Here is a 24448-nt window from a genome sequence, read left to right on the forward strand (position 1 = left end):
CCCCACCCTGTACTTTAAATAATATTTAGAATACATTGATGCGTCAATAATTTGTTATCTATACGATGGAATTTTCCGGTCAAGAACGTTTTATTCGAAATCCATTAATGATTGACAATAGTAAACATTCTTCGTTTTTGAAATCTTCCAATTCAGGTTGTTGTTTTATAAACATTCATAAAACATGATATCGGATAAAATGGCTATTAATACCTTCAATCCCCTAAAGCGTGAGACGCTTTACAATCTTGTAAGACTGTTAAAAATTGTTTTTTCTTTCTTTTACCGATTTTTGATGGCAGCATATATTATCAACGAATTTATCTCTTGACAAAAACGAAGTGAATCTAGATATCTATATCTTGAAAAGCAATTTTATGCGATGTTTCGAAATTCCCAAACCATGCGTGGAAACTTCCCCGAACTCGATACAATTTCGTATCGACTCTAATACACACCCCTAGCCTAGTGAAATCACATAGTATAGCTTTGCCGTTAGTCTCTATCGAAAAACCAATATCAAACTGCCTCCTGATTTTTCTCTCACAGCACGAACGTCACTTCGACTGTTTTTTCTTCGAATACACGCTCTGTATGTGTGCACGATCAAACTGAATGGTCTGTGTTGTTGCCTTCTATTTAAATCATATAAGTTGAATAGCTAAATCTAGATTAAGTACTGCGCGCAGGAGCTTTCAGGACAGAGTTCAAAGCTCGCAGTTTCAATATGGGTCGAAACTCGGCTTTGGCTCTGGAATAGATGGGAATGGAGAATCCAACGATGAATACTTTCCAGTTTTCCAGTTGCGTAGTTCGGCCGCTGCAGGAAAGATGGAGCAGGAATCTCTGCAGGAATACAGTGACTCTATAGCAATGTTAGATAGAGTCACTGTATGCAGGAATACAGTGGAGCAGGAATGTTCCTACTGTAATGAGACATCGGCGTAACAAGAGTGATGAAACGAGGCAATTTTCTGGGTAAATTTTTCCTCGATAGCCGTTTTGCCCCTATCAAAAGATTTCGAAGAAGAAACGAGAAAATTATGTTTTTTGTGCAGCTTAACCATTAACCAGTTAATATGCGGGAAAATTTATACATGGTGTTTCTTCGACTCGTACAAATATTTCAACAGTAGATTCTTGAGATCAAAAGAAACACTTTTTTCCTTTGCTATTTTTTCCGAATCGGTTCGGTTTGAAAGATACGGGCTGTTGAAAATCCATAAAAAAATGTTATTTTTATCTCTCATAAACGGTCTCATCGAATAAAATGAATTTCTGAATATGATTTTTCATTTTTTTGATCAATCTTTCTGGAACACAAAATATCACCCACGTCTTCCAGTTTTCTCATTACGACCATTACGTACCATAAAATAACAAAAATTTAAAGAACCCTTGAAACTAAGTTGGACGCTGCTATCTAGTGAATATTTGAACGTTTTGTAAAATAAAAGTATTCTTCATATTTTCTCATATAATGAGCCGTTTTCGAGTAATTAGATGTTCAAAAATCAAAAAGTATCTGTGAAATTTGAAAAATTGGGTACATTCGCTGAATACGACTGTTTAAAAGATCCACAGATGTGTAGTGTCACAGATTTAGATAGTTATCCTGAAGGCAATTTTGTTTTCCCAAGTGCGGCACAGCTCATTATGAAAATTTAAAATGGCTATATCTTTTTATCAGGGCCGAATCGGAAAAAAATAGTATAAGAAAAAAGTTTTTCCTTTTGACCTCAAGAATCTATTGTAAAATAATTTGTACGGGTCAAAGACAATGGGAAAACTAAAAGTTTAGTTCATCAACTTATTCATAAAAGAGTAACAGCTCATAAATCAATTATGAATAATAAATTAATTTCACAATTAGTGGATTCGCATGAAGTCACAATCAATCACTTTCACTTGGATATCGATTGAAATTTATTTAGTGCAAGAATTTACGCAGGAGCAAATCGTTGATTTCATTTTTAATTGATTTTGTTTCAGAGATTGGGAGTGAAAACCTTAAAAAGTTTATGAAGAGACACTTTCACTTGGTTGAATTAAAACCCGAAAAAATGCCTCGCCTTTTTAGGCAATCCAAGTGATGATCTGCCAATGATGACAATGATGTGCTGCATTCGTTGTAAGAACCAGTAATCAAAAGGGTATTGTTTGGAGAATACTAAATTGTTTCATTTTATCTTCTCTAAATATGTCTTCATGGCTTTTGAGAAATGTAGCCTGACTATTCATGAAGCACTCAATTGCCTCGCTTTTGAATGGTCCCCATAGATTTTATTTGTACGAATACTGCTTGTTAAGGCTCTGTTGCAAACAAACAAGAAAAAACATGCACGTGTTTTAACTGAAGACAAATGGCTTTGGGCACCATCATTGCAAATCCAACCACTTCACTTCGTACCTGACAGTAGCATACGCCTGCATTTCTTCGTATGTATATATAATCTTGATCCATATAGTTTCAAAATTTTGCGAGTTTGCAAATTCATATGTCTAATGAAATATGGTCGACGTTAGACGTGAGAGTGTTATCATCCATCTGTAGACGAATAAGGGAGTATGTATTCTTTCTAGTGTTCAAGGATGAATTTAAAAAAAGGTGGTCTTGAGAAGCATTTAATACTGCAGGTGGGTTACAATATGGCGAATGCGCTGGTTCTTTTTAAGTTGAAAAAATAAAAAGGGAGTGAGTCTATCCTCGAAAACACACAATGAAACTGATGAAATATGAAATGAAACTCGCACTTGTAAAGAAGAGTCAGTTTACATTCGAGTTGTTTACCTGATTGTCTTGATAACATACCTTCTATTCTAATCGTTTTGATATAGTGTAGTGACAGTGCAAAATTATTTCAATTAATCGTAATAGATATATTTAATGTTCGTTATTCCTGCTGATTTAATGGGGTAAAAGAGAGCAGTCAACTCAGAACATTTACCAGTGAAGTCCAGAGACTACTATATGAGAAAGAATATAATTTAGTTTGTTTCCATTCAGTTAGTGTTCCCAGAAAACAAAATTGAGCTATTAGGTCCATAATTCTTGCATGAGCATAATTAACTGTTAGGATGTAAATATAAATGTAAATTATCCATGTTGTTGTTTATGAATTCCTCTCAGTATTCATAAATAAGCACTGATTTCGATAACAAAATCTAGAATTTCTAAACGTTGTTGAAGCCTTTATATTTCCATGATCAAATGGCATAAGCTACAGGACAAAATTACTCAAGAAATATCAAAAAATAAAACTTCGTGTTGTCGTGCTAACCATTTCTAATTGTATTATCCCTATTGGAAAACTCGTTGTATTTGTGGATATATATTGAGAATAAATGAATAGAGTTGAAATCAAAAAAGATTTATTTATATTAAAATTTCAAAAACTTACAACTATACTTGATACATAGCGTGATGTCATTAAATAATATAATTTAAGGAATTATTCACATAAATTACAAGATCGTGAGTTTCTTCTATAAATAATTAACGTAGAAATAATATTTACAAATGGACGATTACAAAATTCTCATGGTAACTGAACGAAGAAAACCTCTGGGATGTCAAGATGAAGATCTGAAGAATAGTTCGAATCACAAAAATTTATCTGTGGATCTATTCCACGTGTCGATTCAAGCTATTTGCAGGTGTATTCTTCCGTCCTTTCACTACAAGTATCACAGTTCACATAGCAACACCAGTGAAATTTACATCTACACTGCCAACTTCTCGTGTATTGGTGAGTGTTATAACCTCTTCCACAGCACATGAGGTCGCAACCATCGGTTCCTGAAAAAACGAAAGTTTTCAGTGAAACATTCTGATTCAATTTGGTGATTGAAGAGCACAATTTATTTTCAGTTAGGGCCCAGCACTATTTAAATAGAAAATGGCTTTGAGTCTTTGACTCGTTCGAATATTTGAACAGTAGATTCTTAGGTCAAAAGAAACACTTTTCCCTATACCATTTTTTTCCAATTCGGCCCTAATAAAAATATATAGCCATTTGAGCTATGCCCCCCTGGAGGAACAAAATTTTCTTCAGAATAACAAGCTAAATCTATGACACTACACATGTTTGGATCTTTTAAACGGAGTTCCAGAAATGCATTCAGCCGAAAGTACCCAATTTTCCGAATATCACAGATATTTTTTATTTTTGAATATCAAATTACTCGAAAACAACGCATTATACTAAAATATATGAAAAATACTTTAATTTCAAAAAACGTTCACATATTCCTTAGATAGCGTCCAACTTAGTTTCAAGAGTTGGGTTCTTTGAATTTTTGGAATTTTCATGGTACGTAATGGCCATAATGAGAAAACTGGAAGACGTGGGTAATATCTTAAATTCGAAAAAGATTAATCAGATTAATGAAAAACTATATTCCGAAATTCATTTCATTCGATAAAGAATTGTGAGATAGAACTGAAAATAACATTTTTGTTGGTTCTTCAACAGCCTGTATCTTTAAAACTGAGCCGATTAGGAAAAAATGCTTTAGGAAAAAAGTGCTTCTTTTGACCTCAAGAATCTACTGTTGAAATATTTGTAAGTGTCAAAGACCCACCCTGTATATCTCGAAAACTATTGGAACTACGGTATTCAAATTTGGTAGTTATAAACTGTGGGTAATATTACACATTTTTAACAAGCAGCTACGAAGCTACTTGCTTCAAAGGTAAAATTACTACCTAAGGTTTGAAACTCCTAAATTTCAATATCGTAGTTCGAATATTCTGCGAGATATATATACTGGCCAAAACCTCGGGGGACACCCTGTAAAATAATTTTGGGTTGGCGTTCTTCCCTTATAGAGACGTGTATTGAATTCTCACCTCTAGAAGTCCTATTGCATGATCTACCAACTGTCCCCAGCGAGCCAGACGCCAAGTCTCTCTCGCAGTAATTCGGTGACATTTGTAGAAACACCAAATCCGACTTCTTCGGAAGCTTTTTGATCGGGGTTTTTCCCTTCTTCAGCACCAGATGAATTTTTCTTTTGGCCCTTGGCCTCTCGACACCCCTTGGGCCAGTATTCGAACTCGCTGATGCTACTGGCCTCGCCCTGTAATACTTTTTCATCAGGTGATCACCGATTTCCCTGAAAGATGGTAGTGTTTTCCAGCAGGTCTTCATTGTGCAACTACCCGATACTCCGTGACATTTGCAATCTGTTATGAGGTTCTGTTTGACTGCCTGAAATGGAGAAATAGGTTCTCGTATGAATACTAATATTCCGAATGTTCATTTTTGGTATACAGGGGTTATCTCTGGTCAAAAGTCACAGAGTGGTTCTACACACAGGCAATTTGAAACAAAACGTTCCCATGGAGTATTATCCAATAATCTTTCGTTGTAAAGTTTGTTGTATGTCTCGACCGCCAGCTATTCTTTATAGGGAAAATACGAGGATGTATTGATATCTAATTAGCCTAGACCAGTTCCATGCATAAAAAAAATTGCGTTACCGTAGCAACCAATAATAACTCATTGGAAGTGTCAGTGTGAAGTTTGAAGTAAAAAAAGTAAATCAGAGTTACACGATAAATTAAAAGAAAGAAGATCTACCGAAATTGTGAAAATCGAGAAATTTTAGTATCGAGCCATCATCAAGTACCTGTATTTAAAAGGGTTAATAGGTAAGCAGATTCAATGTCCTTCGTATGCGACCGTGAAAAATTGGACTGCAAACTTCAAAAGAGGTAAATTTTCCATTGAAGATGATGACCGATCGGGAAGGCTAGTTTCTGTGTCAGTCCCCGATAATATATGTAGATGTAGTTCATGACATGATTTTATCAGACCGTCGAATTGGGCTAAAACGGATATTTGAAGCACTGAATATTTCATACGAACGCGTTCATCATATAGTTTACGTCAATTTGGACATGAGAAAAATTGGTGCAAAATGGATCCCCAAATGTTTGAATGTTGACCAAAAGCATGCAGGGGTAGAAGCATCGTGCTCGATCTGTGCTTGATTTGAAATCGATGTAGACCAAATTGTTACTATGGATGAGACTTGGGTACATTTCTACGATCCAGAAAAGTTCTTGCATCAGTTTCTTGGGATTGCCATGGAGTAATCATGATTGTTTTCTTGGATACGGGTAGAACAATAACCGGAGATTACTATTCGACATTACTGACCACTCTACGGGAAAAAATTAGCTAACCAGAGGTGTTTTGTTTTTGCAGGACAACACCCCTGCACAAAAATTTCATGTTGCCATGCAAAAAATTCGTGATTTAGGGTTTGAATTACTAGAACACCCCCCTTATTCACCAGATTTGGCTCCATCCAACTATCATCTCTTTCCTCAACTGAAAAACAGTTCAAAAGGATAAAAGGTCGTAAATTTTCTTCCAACGAGGAGGTAATAAAAGCTGTGCAGGTTTGGTTTGCAGGGCAAGAAGAAACTTTTTTGAAAGGTCTAGAGACGTTGCAGGTTCGCTGTAATAAATGTATCCAATCAACAGGAGAATATGTTGAGTAAAAAAATATTTTGACATTGAAATTTTGTTTGGTTCTATAGTAGGATAAGAATTTTTCAATATATCCTCGTATCAAACCTACCCTGGTGGCTACACAACATTTCTTGTTATCTGGGGTGATACCTATTGAAAGTCAAAATCCGAGTTCACAAATTTATTCAGCGTTTCGAGAATCCTCAAATCTATCGATTTATAGGAGTGAATTCAACGGAAAAATGGGAAGCAGATACAGGGTGTAGAAGTTAGAATTTCTTTGAAGTTTTTCTCTTATAGTATCTACAATTCACAAGATATTCAACTGAAATTTCGCATGAATGTTATAATTGATAGTTCACACTGTGACATTTCGATAGCACATCTACAGAGTGATATTTTTTCTGGAACGCTGTCCCTGTTTCCCTCCAGAACTTCTTTTGGGTGAGCTACTGATAATTTTGAAAATGGTAAAAACAAGCTTTGTTGTTATACTGAACTTTATGGTCTCTTGTAGTTTTGTCGTATCTGCTACCGATTTCGAAAAAAAAAATTTTGAATGATTCTCTCGAAGTCCTCAAAAAAATCCAAATTTTTCTAAAAATTCAGTTAGTAAGCTGTGGTGAATAAATTGTTAGTTTTGACCCATCTATGTAATTGAACTCGGTATTTCTAATAATAAATGTTTTTGTACAACTTGTTTCGATACCAATCCAAAAATTTAAACTTTAACACCCTGTATCTCGAGAACGAAACGTTTGCGATCCCATGTTTATAGTATTTTCTTTCTTGAAAGGAATTTCCCCTCTTCATTTGTACCTCCAATTTAGGAAAACCTTGTATTTGCCCATTTGAATTGAGAATTCATTGAGTATTAAGAAAATATGAGAAAAATTCTTCCAATAATTTAATTGTGCCGTTTTTGGAAGTAGAAATAAGAAAAAGGAGTACTATCTGAATTTATTCAATTCAGATTGAAAATATTTTCTATTCATAACATCAAGGGGTTAGCTTTGGTATCTAGTAGGGGTTATTTCAATTCAACCAGTACACCTCATGAAAATTCCCTTTCAAACCCTTCATCAAAAGATACAGCGTTACCTACGAGTATATTCATAAAATATTTATCATAAACATACCCCGTTTCCGAGCCCTATTCCCTAAATATTTTCGTAAGAACTACCCTGGTTATTATTTCATTCAAATTTTCACGCCTAATCAATTCCGCTGAATTCCAAATGATATCCTCATGTTATAACCCTCAAATACGAAAATTTGCATATAGCTCACGGGAAAATGCTGATCCAGACAAGTTTTAGCCTGAAGGGAATAACTTTATCGTTAAGTGGAAATAATGGGTCGTAATTCAAAGGAACAGCCACCTGAGATATATAATTTCGTGAAGTGCTCGTCACTTTGCGTGAACCTAAACGCTAGATTCCTCTGCTACGGATCGACGGCAGTCCGTTTTGTTATTGCTTCTCAATAGGCTCTAATTGTAGGATGAAAATGGCCAAATTATCCCTTTCGGAGGCTTCGTACATACCGTTTGTCGTAGGAACGGTTTCAAAAAGTCACGCGACTTGAGATACTGTTGGTGTTCAGCAGTTTGATGAAAGAATTGGCAATTTTGCATATCTGAGCATTATCATCTCTTTAAAATCTTCAATTTCGAAAACTATATGAACTAGTTGGTTGTCTTCGATATAAACCTAAGTAGACTGCTCCACATGAGTTAGGGATATTGACTTAAATTGCAAAAAAATAAAGTGGAAATAAGATTTTTGTGATGAAAATTCATATTAATATGATTTCAATTTGCAAATTAATTTAAGCCTGTAGGTCTGCAGCGTATACAGGGTGGTTAAGAAAAATCGTGTAAAATAACGAAATTTTATTCCCAGAGAATTCAAGCATTTTAAGACTATCAATACAATGTATAGCCTCCACAGGCATCAATAACAGCTTGACATCTTTGCATACTACACACGAGGTTGTTGAACATTTCTTGAGGAATTTGGTTTCATAAACGGGGCAGAAGCTCTCTCAGATCATTTATGGATTCTGGGGTAGGTTGATGATTATCTAATCTTCTTTGGAGCATATCCCATGCATGTTCTATGCTATTAAAGGCTGTATTCGGGTTCGGCTTTTGGACGGTCCGAGAATTGTTCTAAAATTGCGCAAAACTGTTGCGCCCTAGTATAAAATCCTTTGCGCAGTTCTAGAACCATTCTCGGACCGTCCAAAAGCCGAACCCGAATACAGCTCAAATCTGATGAGTGCGGAGGTATTGGTAAATGTAGAATACCAAGCTCCTGGCGCGCATTCTCAACTATGGGTGCACGGTGCGGTCTAGCGTTATCGTCTAGAAATTGAAAAGTTCACCAATAGCAGCATGAAAATTGGGCACAACATTGTCAATGACATGCTCCCTTTAGTGTAAGGCGGTCATATTTCCAGGACAAATGTGTAGATATGTGCGCCCGTTGAAAAATATCCCGGCCCATACCATAACACTACCCCCTCGGAATGGTTGAACTTCTTGGACATAGCGACGATTACGAGGTATGCATGGGATTGTCCATACCCTTATTCTTCGAGAATCTGAAAATCGTCCATATCTGGATTCATCAGTGAAAAGGACACTGCGCCATTCATCGTTCCAATTGATATGTTCCCTTGCCATTCCAGTCTTTGACGCTTATGGTCACGTGTTAATGGAACTCCTCTTAATGGACGCCTAGAACCTCTCACAAACGTCGTCTGATGGTTTCGATGGGAACTTTGACCCCATCTGCATTTTGAGAAGTATTCCGTAGCATTCTACACGTAGATGTAGGGTTTCTTCTCGCCGAAACGGTGATGAAACGATCCTGAGCAGGTGTTGTTTTTCGTCGCCCACCAAGCCTTGGTCTTTCCAACACGAAACCTGTCTCCCTGAACCTATTCCAAAGTCGAGATATCACACTTTGGCTAACTTGGAGACTTTCCGCTACAACAACCTGAGTTAGGCCACCCTGTAGCACTCCGATAGCCCTATTAGACTCAGCGTTTGTTAATTCACGTCTTGGCATTTTCAGAAAACTCGTTTCAAATCGAAGCCGTTGATAAACACTTCATTTCAAAATAAGAACAATCATGAAGCCTATGCAAAGAACCAAACTTCAGAAAAAAGGCGACCAGATTGACGAAATGTCCCATACTGATTTTTATTGGATCGATTCAAGTTGTTTTAAATGATTTTACAGCAATTTTCTCGAAGATTACATACTTTTAAAAACGATTGAATACGATATCCCTAACTCTTGTAGAGCAGTATATATAGGATATGTCAGATACATTCCAAGGTATTTTCTGTCAATCACGTCAAGCATCGTGCTTGGGAGCTCAAAAGTGTTCTAAGTGCTTGGACTTTTCGAAATCACTAGGCCTTTTCGAAAAAATCCAAGAACTTGCTTTAAAAAATATTATGGAGCACCTGAGTACCATAATTGAGTGCCCAATGCTTAGAATTATCATGTTTGGAAGCACCGTACTTGGAAATAACGTGTTTGACAGCACCATCTCTTAGAGCACCGTATTTGGACTTGAGATCATATTGTTTGAGGACACAGTGCTTATAGGAATGTATAAAGCACAGTGCTTGAGAGTGCAAAAGCTTTTAAGCAATCACTAAGTACTAAGCACCATATGTAGTTAAAAGCACCATGTTTAGAAGTACCATGTTTGGGAGCTAGTTTGCTCGTGCACAGAGAACAGCTCGTACTTAGGAGCACAGTACTTGATATATCAAATGTGTTTGGAGTCCTTGCAGTTTTTGGAATTACTGAGCCTTTTCGAAAAATGCTTGAAATATCACGCACATTCATCAAAATATGCCAAGGAGCACTATACTTGAGAGCACTATGCTTAGAAGCACCATGTTTGCAAGCACAGTTCTTTGGCATATAAGTGTTTGGGGTGCTTTCACGAGTACTGAGCAGAGATCTAAACAAGATTCATAATTGTTCCTGTCAACAAAACTCTACGAATTCTTCATTTTTGGGGAAGAGTTTCCTTCCTGAACATTTCCTAGGGACCATAATTCAATTTCTCAACTATTTAATTTTGATCAAAAGACTTTTCTCAGAACAACCCAAGAAGGAAATCCTCTTTTCAACTTAGTTGATGTCCCAGCAGTTTATACTGTTTTTGAAGTGTTGAATAATGCACTCGACTGAAAACATTGACTTTCAATTCTTTCAGGTACTCACTTTCCTTCCTGCCTTATTGTTATGAAGATTCATCAAACTTCTCTCGTCTCCCTCGAGCTCCCTGGCATCCATGAATTTCCTTGCAAATTTCATACCGAAATTTATGTCCACACTGCATCCTCCCCATTTCCATCCAGATGGCGTAGGTTCTCTGGGCTTTGGTCCAGGGGCGCAACCACAGGCGGTGATATTGCCACGTGCGCAAGCAGCTGTTACCGCATAAGCTACTCCTGCACTGGATATGGCGTATGTGAAAGCGGCTTCTCTGGAACCTAAAAATAAAATACAACATATTGAAGAACTTATAGGCAAATATGCATAAATAAAGATGCTAAATTGTATATGAAGATATACAAGGATAAAACAGTCTATACGATAGGCACAGCGTGTGTCGATCTAAAAGATCCATAGGTACATATTATACATCAAATGGGCACAAGCTCAGTTGGCACTCTGTTTAGACAAGGTTAAAACTCGTAATTTTTGAAAAGACAGCTTCATCTACATTCAATGCAAAATACCACGAAAAAAAAATTTTTTCTTGACCTGAACAAAATATGACATTTCCGGAAGAAAAATTGACTATTTTTGAAGGCGACTACTTTTCGTACTTATTTACTTTTCGTACTGATGTACTTTTCGTCCGGATATTCATCACTAAGCAATATATTAGATCCCTCGTGAGAAACTGACTATATTGTCTCGCCTACTTGCTATCCTCGGCTACGCCTGAGCTATCAATTTGCAGGCTCGACTGTGCCTAATAGACAGATTTTCGTCCTTGGTTTTCCGAAGATACATACATGGGACCAAAAGAAAGCTATACTTTTCAAGAGACTGACAGATGGTTCATCTCGGTGCTGCAGACGTGTTGAACCATCAATCTGACACTAATCAGGGGGGTGTTCTTAATCTGACAGTTTGAAGATGACAATCATACACTTTTTTAAATACCTCCCTTCATTAACGACCTGATATAATGCAATTTATTAGATAGACACTCGGATGTACAGAATCATTCATTGTTAAGCCATATGTTCATGTTTTGTTTCGTTTTCCCGATGCTGGAGTCATCATCTACAGTACCGTACTTGAAATTTTATGAAAATTTTTCGAAATTCTAGGGGTTGTAACTCAGTCATCTTGAATATTTTATACATATAGGTAGATATAGACAATTTTTGGTGAAATAACTTTTTGAGACTTCTACCTTCTAAAAAAAACCTCACCTTCCGAAACACCCTGTCACTTCAAACTGGTAATGAGGTATACTTGCGAGTGTAAACTGACAATTACGCATAATTGTAAGTTCCAACTGGCAAACTGTCGAGTGACAAAAAATAATAAGAAGAGGAAGTAGGTAATGAATAGAAAGTAAAACTGTTTCTAGTTCTCGCAAAATCTACTTCTCCTTTTCAAAACAAGGTGATTGATTATATATGAAAACGCTGAGCGGACATGCAGAAAAATGTATTATAATCAGTTATAAAACAAATACCTTCTCGTATATGGTAAAATCGTTTACCATAACAAAAATGATATTTGATATTTCAACTTTCACTGCGTATTCTTTTTAATTGGTAGGTATTATAACTTTTCCAAACATTGTCAGATGTTAAAAAAATACCAATTATTTTACTTCTTTTTCTTCTGAGTCCTCCTGTCCCATAAAACTTGTACGGAGAAATGTCAAATGGGAAATTCGATATCAAAAACTAAACAGTTATACTGTTATTTATTTAAATATGGCGAAATCCTTCCGAGTTGAAAAAACTGATGTATCATAGCTAGATGAATTATGTCGAGATAGATTCAGAGATACAAGTGCTTTGCGGTGTTAATCATTCAATGATATATGAATTATCTATTCCCCAGATTTATTTATTACTTGTGAAACCAAACGATGGCGATATCGTGTAATCGGGTATCTTGTTTCGCATTAGAGAACGTGATGCAAATATGATTTATTGCTAACAAGTTCTCGGGTTTGGTTAACACTATCTGCTATAGATCAGATTTTGCGTACAAGGGTTGGTGAAAAACTATTGGGAATTAGTTTTTGGCATCTCATATCACAAATTTAATGTAAAAAATAATTCTTTACGTTCAATAGTTGAGACTCTTTATCTTCCGAGGCTATATCGACAAATTGATCCAAGTTTTGGTGTTTTCATACTATTCTGCCTTCGAGGACCATTGAATTCCACATCCACCAATTCCATGAAACAAAAATCCCAAGAAGATCTTCCTGTTGAAAAATTTTACAGGGTGTCCCAATACAGAGTGCTGAAAATATCTCAGCTGACAGGAAGTCGCTTTTTGTATACAACTTTTTTTGAAAAATTACCTTCTCCTCATATACCACATAGACTCAGTCTGTTTTGAAGGATCCTGTACTTATTAATAAATGGATAATAGCAATTTGTGTTGTTTGTTGTGTTGATTTGTATCTTCATTCTCACACTTCTTGATCCAAAAATGAATTTCGCACAATTGTGAATTCAATCCACGTTGAAACATGTTTTCTTGTTAGAATGAATATCCTCTGAACAAACTGTATATTCGTTTTTTGTACCTACCGCATTCAGAACAAACTGAAGGAACTATTTTTCAATATTTATCACCTATAGTATTCCCAACTTATTAGCGATGTGCATAATAAAAATGATATTGTAGTATTGACACACCTGAATCCATGAAAATGTAAATTTCTACTGTGAATCATTCGGTGTTGTTTTAATTATTTTTTCGTTTCGCAGTTTTATTGTCGCCCGTCTGGGCTGGGTGAATTTGTGATGTAACTTTCTCACTCTAGTTAATTCCATTGTTTGGAGTCGTTGAGTTAGCAGATAGGCGCTGTGTCAAAATTGTTCGTCTACATTCACCGTTGAATATTCGCTACTTTTCAAAAAAAATTTATGTCGAAACGCTGAAGAGATTTAGATTTTTCAGTGAATGAGTTTCATTCTTCAGTTTCAAAAGATGTTACATTAAATTTAATTTAGGTACTAGGTGCATCAGGGATTTCTACAGTCGTTTCAGCCTTGAATTCGAATCTCAGCAGATTCTAAACGGTGGCAATGTATTATATAAGAACAACATATTCAATCAAGTTGTCCAAATTCCTGCAAAAATTTCTCAGTATGTATAACCAAAAATGGACCTTACGAATCAAGAAGTTACGAATATATTTAGCATAAAATTTCCTAAGGTGAATTTCCGCAATTAAACAGTTTTTGTATAGCAATATTGCTTTCACTTATGTACAGGGTGGTTCATAACTATTGGGACATAGGCTAAGGGCAGATTGTTTGGACCAAAATATGGCGATAGGATCAAATATACCTCAATAAAATATTGGTGTGGAAAAAGATAGAGGGTGTTAAAGTTGAATTTTTTACAAGTGGACAGAATAATATTTTTTTCGAAGTCCTTTATTAAAAGAATTAGAAAAGGCATAGAAGTCGGAGGAGGCCACGTAGAACATTTAATTTAAGTTTATTCTTTTTATGTTACATTGTTTTTAATTATGCTTTATCGTCGAAATAAATGAATAAAATAAATAAATCGTTACTTCAAATCCCTTTCCGATGCTCTGAACTGTTCAATTGTGTTTTTCTTAAAAACGGATGAAAAAATATACAGTGAAATTATTAACAAAAAACGAAAAAGAAATTCAACTTTAACGACCTCTATCTTTTTTCACAGCAATATTTCATGAAGGTATATTTGGTCCTATCGCCATATTTTGGTTCAAACAATCTGCCCTTAGCCTATGTCCCAATAGTTATGAATCACCCTGTATACAGAAGGATTTACTGTATTGTTCCAGGAGTTGCAGCCCTTTTCACTCTGAAGCCACTCAAGTCGTATATGTAAATGGTAGATATCATGCCCAAATAGGTAACGATAGATAATAGTAGAGTGCTGGTGAGATGAACATTTTGAGCTCAGCAATTCTTTTTTTTAGGAACTGAAAATTGGCTCATATCTCCGTAACCCATGGAAGAGTTGAACAGGGGACGAGAAACTTGACCATAAGTTTGTTTATCAGGAAAAACATTGAAAGAAAACAATTTCCAATGACCAACGATTGTCTATGTCAAGGTTTTCATCATCAGATGTATCAGCGTATGAAATACATATTTTCTATTTCAGAGTCACTCTCACTTATTTCCGAGATGGTTTTTACTTTTTTAAACCTTTGTATATTTTTTATATTTATTTCCATTATTCAATTTTCTTTTTTTTTTAAGCAAACTATTATCTAAGCTCAGTGCGGGAAACTTGGACAACTGATTATGTCTCTCGATAACATGGGTCTAGTCTCCCGCAATCCATTTAAGTCTATTCAACAGATATTTTCTTGAAACTTTTACAACTATCATTGAAAAGGCCCAACGTTTGTAAAACAATACTAATAAACGAATGCAATAAAACTAAATAACACCAAGCACCTATTGAACTTTTCAGACAGTATAAATTATTCAATTCCTTACTTCCTAACAACAAAATCACGTTCAACCCTCTCACTCCCGAACTGTTCTAATGGCGGCAAAAATGGAGCCACCAGCCACCACTAGTTGTGCCTTGTTACGAGTATTTCGTAAGCTATTCACGATACCGGTAGAGCGAAATTTGAATTGAAATATTTGAGGGGGTTCAAGTCTTCTACCTGAGCAAGTATCTCGGACCTCTGTCAAGGTTTTCCTGGTTTTTTGTAAAATCCTTTAGAAGCCCGAAATTGGATGCCATGGATGCATCCTCAATACGAAGCTGTGATTATAAAAATGGACTCGATACCAACTTCAAGCTTTGTCAAAATCCCACTAATCGACATTCAACAGACAACAATCACCTCAAATAATGAACAGTGTCGAATAAGTTCGTACGTCAAAAATGGCATACATGTCAGATGTACTCCAGACATGTCCACAAATGAAAATATCACCAGCAATAGGATCGCTCGTCCTTCGGAAAAACTCACCCTATTCAGCATCTGCTGCCCGTGCCTCAGGCCCAAAAAACTAACATGCAGGGCCAGCGATATAGCTCTGGTCATGTACGACAAAGATGAACCACACGAATATGTTCTGGAGAAGCTGGTGATAAAACGGGTACCGTTGAGATTCTTCGGCGTCGAGGAAGATTTTGTGGAATACGAGAGGAGCCTGAAAGAGGATTCAAAGACGACTTGCGAGAAGGAAATTGCGGTTACAGATTTCGATGAAATCAAATCTGTGGAGGTCGAAGCAGTCAGAGATGAAAAGCCTGTGGAAGTTCATGAGGTATCTCGCAAGAACTCAAGCGCTTATGCATCGAGCCTAATCACTCGATTTTTAGGAAATCAAGAAGCAACCCTCCCAGGAGATGGAGATGGAAGCAGTACAGGCCGTTACAAGTGGCAACTCGTTGAAAGTCAATTGCAACACACCAGTGGAGGAATTCCTCCAGTCGAAGCTAAGTTTCGCTTGCGAGCCATTAACAGATCCAAAATCTGGGGAAGAACTAATTCTGCGCACCATAACAGCTAACGAAGAACAAGATTTGGTGACAGAGGTCGATCAGAGGATTGCCAAGATGTCACCAGATTTGGAACATACTATTAACGTACTGAAGGGTGTTAAGCCAAGGCCGGTCAGTACTCAGGGTACACCTATGCCTATTAAGAATCAAAGGAGACTGGTCCCCAGGAACGTTGAGCATGAAGGCATCATTACTAAAGGAGCTTACAACTATATGCCTTGCCCCAAGGACCACCCACTGCTAGGTAAATTACTCATGTGTCTACTTCAGATTATTTTGCACCATTATTTCTTTTGTCTAATTGTGGATTGATCGATAGATTGATTGTGTCTAGTTTGGGTAGTTGAAGATTGTAGATTTTAGAGGGAGATTGCGTACTGTGAACTGAATATCTGTTGTGCCCTCCATCAGAGCTGTTCTCACCAATACGTGGTTTAAAGTTCACCCCCAGTTTCGATGAACTCCGGTACATGAAATGGTCACCAGATGATCCGAAATGTTTTTCACTTCCCCACAAAATCTGCACTCCTTAGTTTCTGTTAGATCCATTCTCATAAGGGTCTTCCTGAAGTGGCAGTGTCCTCTGTAAGGAATTCAGTAGGGAGGTGTAGCATATACTTGATTAGATCCAGATGGTTCTTAGATCTTGTAGTGTTGAGATCTTTCGATTGCAAATATGTCTGCCGCGTGGACTATAGCTTAGCAACAGTAGCATTTGAGTGGTAATTGTTGAACCTTAATAAATTGCCTGCTACTGAACAATTCACGAAGACAGTTCTCTACCTTTTTACTTCTTCGTCTTTTATTTCGAAGAACAATTGAGTGCTTGGTGACCAAACAGGTTTTTCCGTTATCAAGAAGAAATAGCAATCAATTCAAACTTTTCTAAAATAAATTACAATTGCTTCAAGGTCAAATCAAGGTGAACCTGCTTCTTCCAAATGAATCATTCTGTATTTTAATGCATATTCTGATATATTTCTCAAATCAACGTTTATTTTCTGTACGTTTCCTATAGCTAATTGAAAAGTACTAGAATTATTCGCCCCTTCTTGAAAAAAATAAGTGATTTATCACTGTTTTCTCAGATACGCCATCACTCTCTCGGGAAATACAAAGTTTCTTATACAGGGTGAGTCTTCGACTCGTACAAATATTTCAACAATAGATTCTTTAGGTCAAAACAAACACTTTTTTCCTTTACGATTTTTTTCGAATCGGCTCGGTTTAAAAGATACAGCTTGTTGAAAACCCATAAAAAAAATTATTTTTAGTTCTGAAAAACGGTTTTATCGAATGGAATCAATTTCGGAATATAGTTTTTCATTTATTTGATTTTTTTTTTTCGAACACAAGATATCACCCAAGTCTTCCAGTTTTCTCATTATGTATTTTCTCATTAGGTACCTTAAAAATACCAAAAATTCAAAGAACGCAACTCTTGAAATGAAGTTTGACGCTATCTAATGAATATTTGCTGTAAAATTTGACAAATTGGGTAGTTTGGCTGAATACAACTCTATTTTAAAGATCCAAAGATGTGTAGTGTCACAGATTCAGCTAGTTATTCTGCAGGTAGCCCAGCTCATTATGAAAATTTAAAATGGCCATATCTTTTTATCAGGGCAGAATCGGAAAAAATGGTATAGGAAAAAAGTGTTTCTTCTGACTTCAAGAATTTTCTGTTAAAATATTTGTACGATTTGAAGAATCACCCTGTAGACCTCGAACAGTTTTTCTTTTCAAGAATAACTCGAGAACTATTCGAGATAGCTGTAGAAAACGTTGACAAAATGAATGCAGAATCAGAAAATACATTTGGTTATTCAATAAAATACAGGGTTTTTGTTATAAACAGGCATGAGGATCTTGATTTGACCTTGAATGTGACCTTGAAATTGACATTCATTCCACTCAAAAAAAAACTAAGACGAATTACACCATCATCCCCCAAGGTCGAATGGAATTCTGAAGTACAGGTTTGCTATTGGCCGAAAAAAACACGCATAAAACTACTTCGAGCTTCGCAGGCTTCTTCAAAAATAAGTCCTGGATACGCCAATGATTATCATGATCACTTCTACACACTACACTTCCATAATTTTCAATTTGTTCAGAGATGCCTCTGGCAATCTAAAAATGTTTATACTCATTTAGAAATTTGTCATCGTGAAAGAAAAGGTAGTCTGTGTGAAATGCTGGGAGAGTGATATTGCTAGATACTTTATTTACACCCCATTTTCAAGGTCAATCTGCGGAAAATTCAGAAACTCACACGATTGCAATATTTCCCCCGTCGTAAAAAGTGAAAAACCTGGACCATATCTTTTTTAGGGATTCACTACACATTGAACAAAACCACCTTCGCACCTCCCGTCGAAGAAACATCGAAGAGCATCATAACCGATCTTCACATAGCAAACACCACAGATCAAGATTCCAAAGTGGCAACTTCCATCATGATCGACGAGGCCACGACAAACTACGAGGATGCGACAGTCCTAGCGGGTGACGATGTCAGCACCATCCGGCCATCCATGTTCAATATGCCCTCCATCAGGAACCTCTCCGACGAGGAGGACTACATAAGAAGCGATTACTCCAGTGACTCGACAAACTTCCAAGGCACCTTCGGTTCCAAACGTTTCGGGAGCTTCTTCAACAAGCCACACGAGCAGAAGACCGACTTTGGAACCACAGATTTTTCCGTTTATCATGCGGAGGTGGCACACAGGTTTGGAAGGAGAGTGCCGCCATCGAGATCTTCGAAGAAGCGTAATTTGAAATGGAAGATCGTCATCAATAATCACCCGAAGGATATAATGGCACCTACCACTAGTACCTCGGAGTTTCAATTATCAAACAGTAGGAAAAGCCCTTGTAAGGGTTATTTTTCGAAAAGTGGTTTATCTTTTTAATCTTCAATATATACAGTGTGAATATAGATTTTGAATTATATTATTACTTCCTACTTCTCACTCGTCATTCGACAATTACAAAATCCAATAACCGAGAAGCTGAGAATGTTACGGTTGCCTGACTCGGGTGTGTCAGGCGTTTTTGTCCCAGTCGCTAGCGACACCTTGCGGTCAGGAAAAATAACTCTTCATCTGTCAATCATCACAATTATATCATCGTGGGAGGCGAAGAGTTTTTCTCTTAAACGCAAAGCAATCCTCTCTGTAATATCGCCGCAGTTAACGCACCATTTGTCATCTCTATTGAAATCATCTAAATTAATTAAACTTAAGTGATATTGAGCAACTTTTGAGTGGAGTTCCTGTGTCTTCTCTATCAGAGAGGTGATAACCACAAAACTTGAACGGAAAGAAGGTTAGGTCTCAGTTTCCCTTCCTTTTGGAACCCCCTTTTTGCTACCAGACTAGTGGTATTCGCCTAGGTTTCCTCTTAAGCCCGTTGGGGTAAGTAATTGCATTTTCACTTGTTCAGTTGCTCAATATCATCTGAAATTAGTCGTAAACACTTTGCGAACCAGTTAGATATAACAGAAGGTACACACTTACAGAAAATATTCAAGAACGTTACCTGAGAGTTTCTTCCTTGAGACAACGGTTTGCAACCGCTCGCCTCCTTCAAATTCAGCTTGAGCAAACTCATGAGGTGCAAATTAGCACTCAGACAATAAGAAATCGCCTCAGAGAATATGATTTAAGGCCTCGTGTCGCGGCAAGATGCCCAGCTCTTACCCCAGCCCATCGAAGGGCGCGTTCGGATTTTGCGAGAGAGCATATCCATTGGGAAGAGGCCGATTGGAAAAGAGTTCTCTTCACAGATGAGTCTAGATTCTGCCTCTACCATTGTGATCGACGTTCCCTTCTATACAGACGTCCACATGAAAGATATGCTCAGTGCAATTTCCTGAATACTACTGGTTTCGGGGGAGGATCGATTATGGTATGGGGTGGAATATCTTTGACTGCTCGCACAGTCCTAGTGGTCGTTGATAGTGGAGCTATGCCAGACCCCATCGTGCGCCCATCGTTCAGGAGTACCTTGAAGAGGTTGAAGTCTCTCGAATGGAATGGCCAGCAAGAATTCCAGATCTCAATCCGATTGAGCAGGTTTGGGACAACCTCAATAGAAGGCTGAGAAGTTCAGAAAATCATCCAGCTACTCTTAATGACTTAGGAATTCAACCCGGAGAAGTCTGGGAAGGATTAGACCAGAACATTTTAAGATCACTCATTTTGAGTATGAACCGTCGTTGCCGAGCTGTAATTAAAGCAAGGGGTGGAAATACCAAGAATTAAATCACTTATCAGCATTTCAGTATTTTGAAAATTGTTCATTTCTCTTTTTTCACATAAGATTCGGTGAAATCCTGAATTTTTCATCCATTTAATGTGTCTTGTTTCGTTTCAAACCTTCCCGAGAGAACATAAAAAATAAGTTATAAAGTCAATGTAGAGTTAACTTTCATTAAAATTGAGATTTTCAGAATGTGCGTTAATTTTTTCGCGCGGTGTATATTTATATCAACCACACCATAATACAAGAAGACCTTTCTATAAAAAGGTAGACCTCATGGTCTACCGAAATCATTTTCGGTATTGTTCGACTTCATCAGAGCAACACAACACTCATCTCGATGGGGAAAGCAAGAAATATCATTGATAATACAGCAAGCGCTAATATAAATGATATAAAAATCACGAAAAATTCAACTACTGAAAACCTTTCCAAAAGTTCATTATTGCAGATATCGAATCACTACAAAATGTTGTATCATTCAAAATAAACAACATTCAGCCATTCAGTTTACGGAACTCGAGGAACGGAGTCGAAACAAATTGATTTGTGGATTACTATCATTTTCCGATGATTGGAATGCCGGTGGCATATATTCAACGCATGGTTGCGGACTGGCTCTTTGTAATAAAATGCGGATAATGATCTCGAACATCCACTAATGAGATGTATTTCCTGCGCTGCAGAAGATCAATTATGTTTTGAGACTTAAAAATTTCTTATTGAACAGCATTCCCATTGCTTTTTTCAGGCCCGGATCTACGATTTTTTCTGACCAGGGCAAAAATTCATGATGGCGCCCCCCCCCTCCAAGGTTCGTAGGAAAAATCTAATTGCACATTCGTCATCGCTTTCAACCCGAGTTATTTTTTTCACTAGTTCGAGGTCGTATAGATTACGAATATGTAATTAGATTTTTCCTAAGATGGGTACTTTGGAAAAAAAATCACTCTTATTTTTTTCCCATTGTTCCATCAAAAGATATTTCTTCTCATTGTTCCTTTAAAAGTTTTTCTTTTCCCAAAATACTCCCAAAAATTGCATATTCGTAATCAACGACCTCGTATTAGTAGAAAAAATGACTCAGGTTGCAATCGTTCGAAAAATAAAAAAGTTTGTATTTACAAGAATGTCGTTTGCAACCCGCCCTCGTCTATCGTTTTTACCCGCGCTTCATGAACGGAATTATTCCGAACAAAAATTTATTTTTTCAGCTACATAATATCGACCCGGATTATTTTACATATTATTTCAAGGTCGTAGATCACGAATATGCAATTAGATTTTTGGAGGATCAGTATTTTGAGGAATGAATCACTTTTAGTGCAAAATTTCGGAAATATTGGTCAACTTTGAGGAGCTGTAGCAGGCGTAGCAGCTAGAAAAAAGGCACTAGTCATATGCTGTTTTTTTGGTGATGAATTGGTTCTTTGCAAATATAAAAAACCACACTTCATTCATCTATCACGAACAGTTCAGATTTTATGAATTTTTCCGCGAAGGTCCAAAATTTCCGATTTTCCATCGACCATAACTTGAAAAATGATTTTTTTTAAATATCTGTTTGCATATTCGTGTTCTACGCCCTCGAATTAGTGTACAGAATGAATTCGGTTTTGATCGGAGACCAAAAATATTTTTCAAAAAATCGCCAACTCTGTATATATTTCATTTTGTGAAAACATTTTAAAAAACTCAATTTCGTGAAACTTTTGTATAAAACATTTTTTTGTACCTCTCTTAGTAACAAAGTTAAAGGGGGGCTCAAATTATGGTGAAAAACTCGGTACATCTATGGAAAATTTGAAAAAATTTCAATCTTACCGATTTCCACTAAAATTGGTGTTTTTACTAGGGCATAGATTACGAATATGCAAACAGAATTATGCTGAAAGGATTAGTTTTTAAGTTATGGTCTATAGAAAATCGGAAATTTTGGCCCTTAGTTCCAGATGAGAAGGCGATGAGTCGGCAGGCAAAGAAATTACTGCTTGCGATGCAGTGTGAACATATCAGATCTTTCAACCTATTTCACCCAAGTGTGGCGGTCATTCGTAGATGACTGAATAATATGCAGTTAATTGATCCCTCATTGATTTTAAAGATTTTAGGCATAGTGATGGTTCATCATGTTTCCATTCTACATTTTCCATTTTAGCACTAGGAAATTAATTTTCTCCGAGAAAATCAAAATGGAAAAACTTTAACCTCTGGTTGATTTTGGCGCCCCCTTGAGCTGGCGCCCAGGGCAAGCGCCCCGCTTGCCCCCCCCTAGATCCGGGCCTGGCTTTTTTTATATTCAGTGATCTATGACTATCTGCGTTCACGATCATGGCAGTTTCGACTCTGAATAGAGGTAGGTAATGATTTAACCGAGACGCCTCTCCACAAAATAATTCATGCAGCATAATCCTAATTTTAAACCTCGTTTGAATGAGATCTTGGATAAAATCTGATTGTGAGAACGTAAAACAAAACTGTTTTACGTTTTGACTTAAAAACGCAAACGACAAGAACATGAATGTTCTTACGAGTGTTCTACGTGTCTTCGACTCGTACAAATATTACAACAGTAGATTATTGAGGTCAAAAGAAACACTCTTTTTCTATAACATTTTTTTCGATTCGGCCCTGATAAAAAGATATAGCCACTTTAAGTTTTCATAATGAGCTGTGCCTCCCCTGGAAAAGGAAAAATTACCTTCAGAATAACTAGCTAAATCTGTGACACTACACATCTGTGGATCTTTTAAGCAGAGGTGCATTCAGCCAAAGTTCCCAATTTTTCAAATTTCACAGATACTTTTGAACGGTGCTTTATATGAGAAAATATGAAGAATACTTTTATTCTACCGAACGTTCAAATATTCATTAGATACCTTCCAACTTAGTTTCAAGAGTTGGGTTTTAGGTATTTTTATGACGTACGTACTGAGCATAAGGAGAAAAGTGGAAGACGTGGGTGATTTTTAATGGTTTTTCAACAGCTTGTATCTTTTAAACCGAGCCGATTCGGAAAAAATGGTAAACGAAGAAAATTTTTCTTTTGACCTCAAGAATAACTAGAAAAGTGTCATAACCTTCGATTTTCGTCCTATACAGTGTAGATGTGTCAAATTTCCAAGGCCAACCGACTGCTTCAAAGAAAGTGTATGGACTATTATTATACAGGGTGTCCCAAATCTAGTAAATCAAACGTCACACCACGATAGAGTAGACCAAATATTATCGGATGACCCCAACATTAGTTCAACGAAAATGTACCGTTTCCAAAATAATCAGAATTTTATTAAAATACCTAAAGTTGCCGATTTTCGAACTATTTTTCTTTATCACAGGGCCAGTTTGTGGAAAAGGATATCGATTTCAAATTATATTGAACTAAGATTATTGTTTTACCACCCCTAATTGAAATTATTTTAAGTAGTTAACCGATAACCTGAGTAAATATAAATTAAAACAATTGTTTTTTCTACATGATTTTTATTACTCAGAATAAACCCCCCTATAGGGGTGATAATATGGGAGAAAAACGCTATCTTTAATCACAAATTGGCCTTGTGATTGAAAAATTAGTTAAAAATCGGCAACTTTAGGTTAGGTTTCTTCAGAAACGGTACATTTTCGCTCAACTAATGTTGGTGTCATTCGATAGTATTTGATCTACTCTATCGTAGAGTGACGTTTGATTCACTAGTTTTGGGAAACCCTGTATATTCTTGAAGAAGATATATATGCACGACATAGCTTTAAAATTCCACAAAGATAATCTACAAAGAGATTTGATGGAATTGCTTATGGATCATACGAATGAGCGTCATGGCATAAGAATCTTCTTGATCTAAGAGCCACAGATATGAAGAAGAAAAAGGAAAAAGTGATCTGGAAGGAAACTGTTTTTCTAAGTTAGTT

General features: G+C 36.6%; 3 protein-coding genes across 9 annotated transcripts in view; 1 reads left to right on the forward strand and 2 right to left on the reverse strand.

The window, feature by feature from the left end:
• The window catches only part of LOC123306684 (ELKS/Rab6-interacting/CAST family member 1), a 69881-nt gene extending 69230 nt beyond the window's left edge, over nt 1–651 (reverse strand). Inside the window, exon 1 of one of the 4 annotated variants that reach the window (XM_044888804.1) lies at nt 459–650. The gene's annotated coding sequence lies outside the window, so the exon portion shown is untranslated. Of the gene's footprint in view, nt 1–458 lie in introns of all 4 variants that reach the window. The other 3 variants (XM_044888802.1, XM_044888801.1, XM_044888803.1) reach the window with 3 other exon arrangements.
• Nucleotides 652–3355: 2704 nt separating this feature from the next.
• The window catches only part of LOC123306825 (protein Wnt-7b), a 108871-nt gene continuing 87778 nt past the window's right edge, over nt 3356–24448 (reverse strand). For all 4 annotated transcript variants that reach the window (XM_044888984.1, XM_044888982.1, XM_044888983.1 and 1 more), the window contains exons 4-6: nt 10742–11013; nt 4853–5213; nt 3356–3799 (exon numbers count right to left, since the gene is read on the reverse strand). In XM_044888984.1, coding sequence (XP_044744919.1) covers nt 3648–3799; nt 4853–5213; nt 10742–11013 — 785 coding nt within the window. In that variant the 3' untranslated portion in view covers nt 3356–3647. The remainder of the gene's footprint in view (nt 3800–4852; nt 5214–10741; nt 11014–24448) is intronic.
• Nucleotides 15620–19238, forward strand: LOC123306824. The gene is made up of 3 exons (XM_044888980.1): nt 15620–16029; nt 16085–16511; nt 18602–19238. Exons 1-3 carry the CDS (start codon nt 15670–15672, stop codon nt 19183–19185), a joined length of 1371 nt encoding a protein of 456 aa, XP_044744915.1. The 5' UTR covers nt 15620–15669; the 3' UTR covers nt 19186–19238.

This window comes from Coccinella septempunctata, chromosome 2 (assembly GCF_907165205.1).
Source record: "Coccinella septempunctata chromosome 2, icCocSept1.1, whole genome shotgun sequence".
NCBI classification, from domain to species: Eukaryota; Metazoa; Arthropoda; class Insecta; order Coleoptera; family Coccinellidae; genus Coccinella; species Coccinella septempunctata.

Excerpts from the sequence above, each read along its gene's own strand:
- LOC123306824 (XM_044888980.1), top strand. The coding sequence starts at position 15,670 with ATGTCCACAAATGAAAATATCACCAGCAATAGGATCGCTCGTCCTTCG. Across the intron at positions 16,030-16,084 it reads AGCCTGTGGAAGTTCATGAG|GAAATCAAGAAGCAACCCTC; the intron begins GTATCTCGCAAG and ends CTCGATTTTTAG. Across the intron at positions 16,512-18,601 it reads CAAGGACCACCCACTGCTAG|GGATTCACTACACATTGAAC; the intron begins GTAAATTACTCA and ends TATCTTTTTTAG.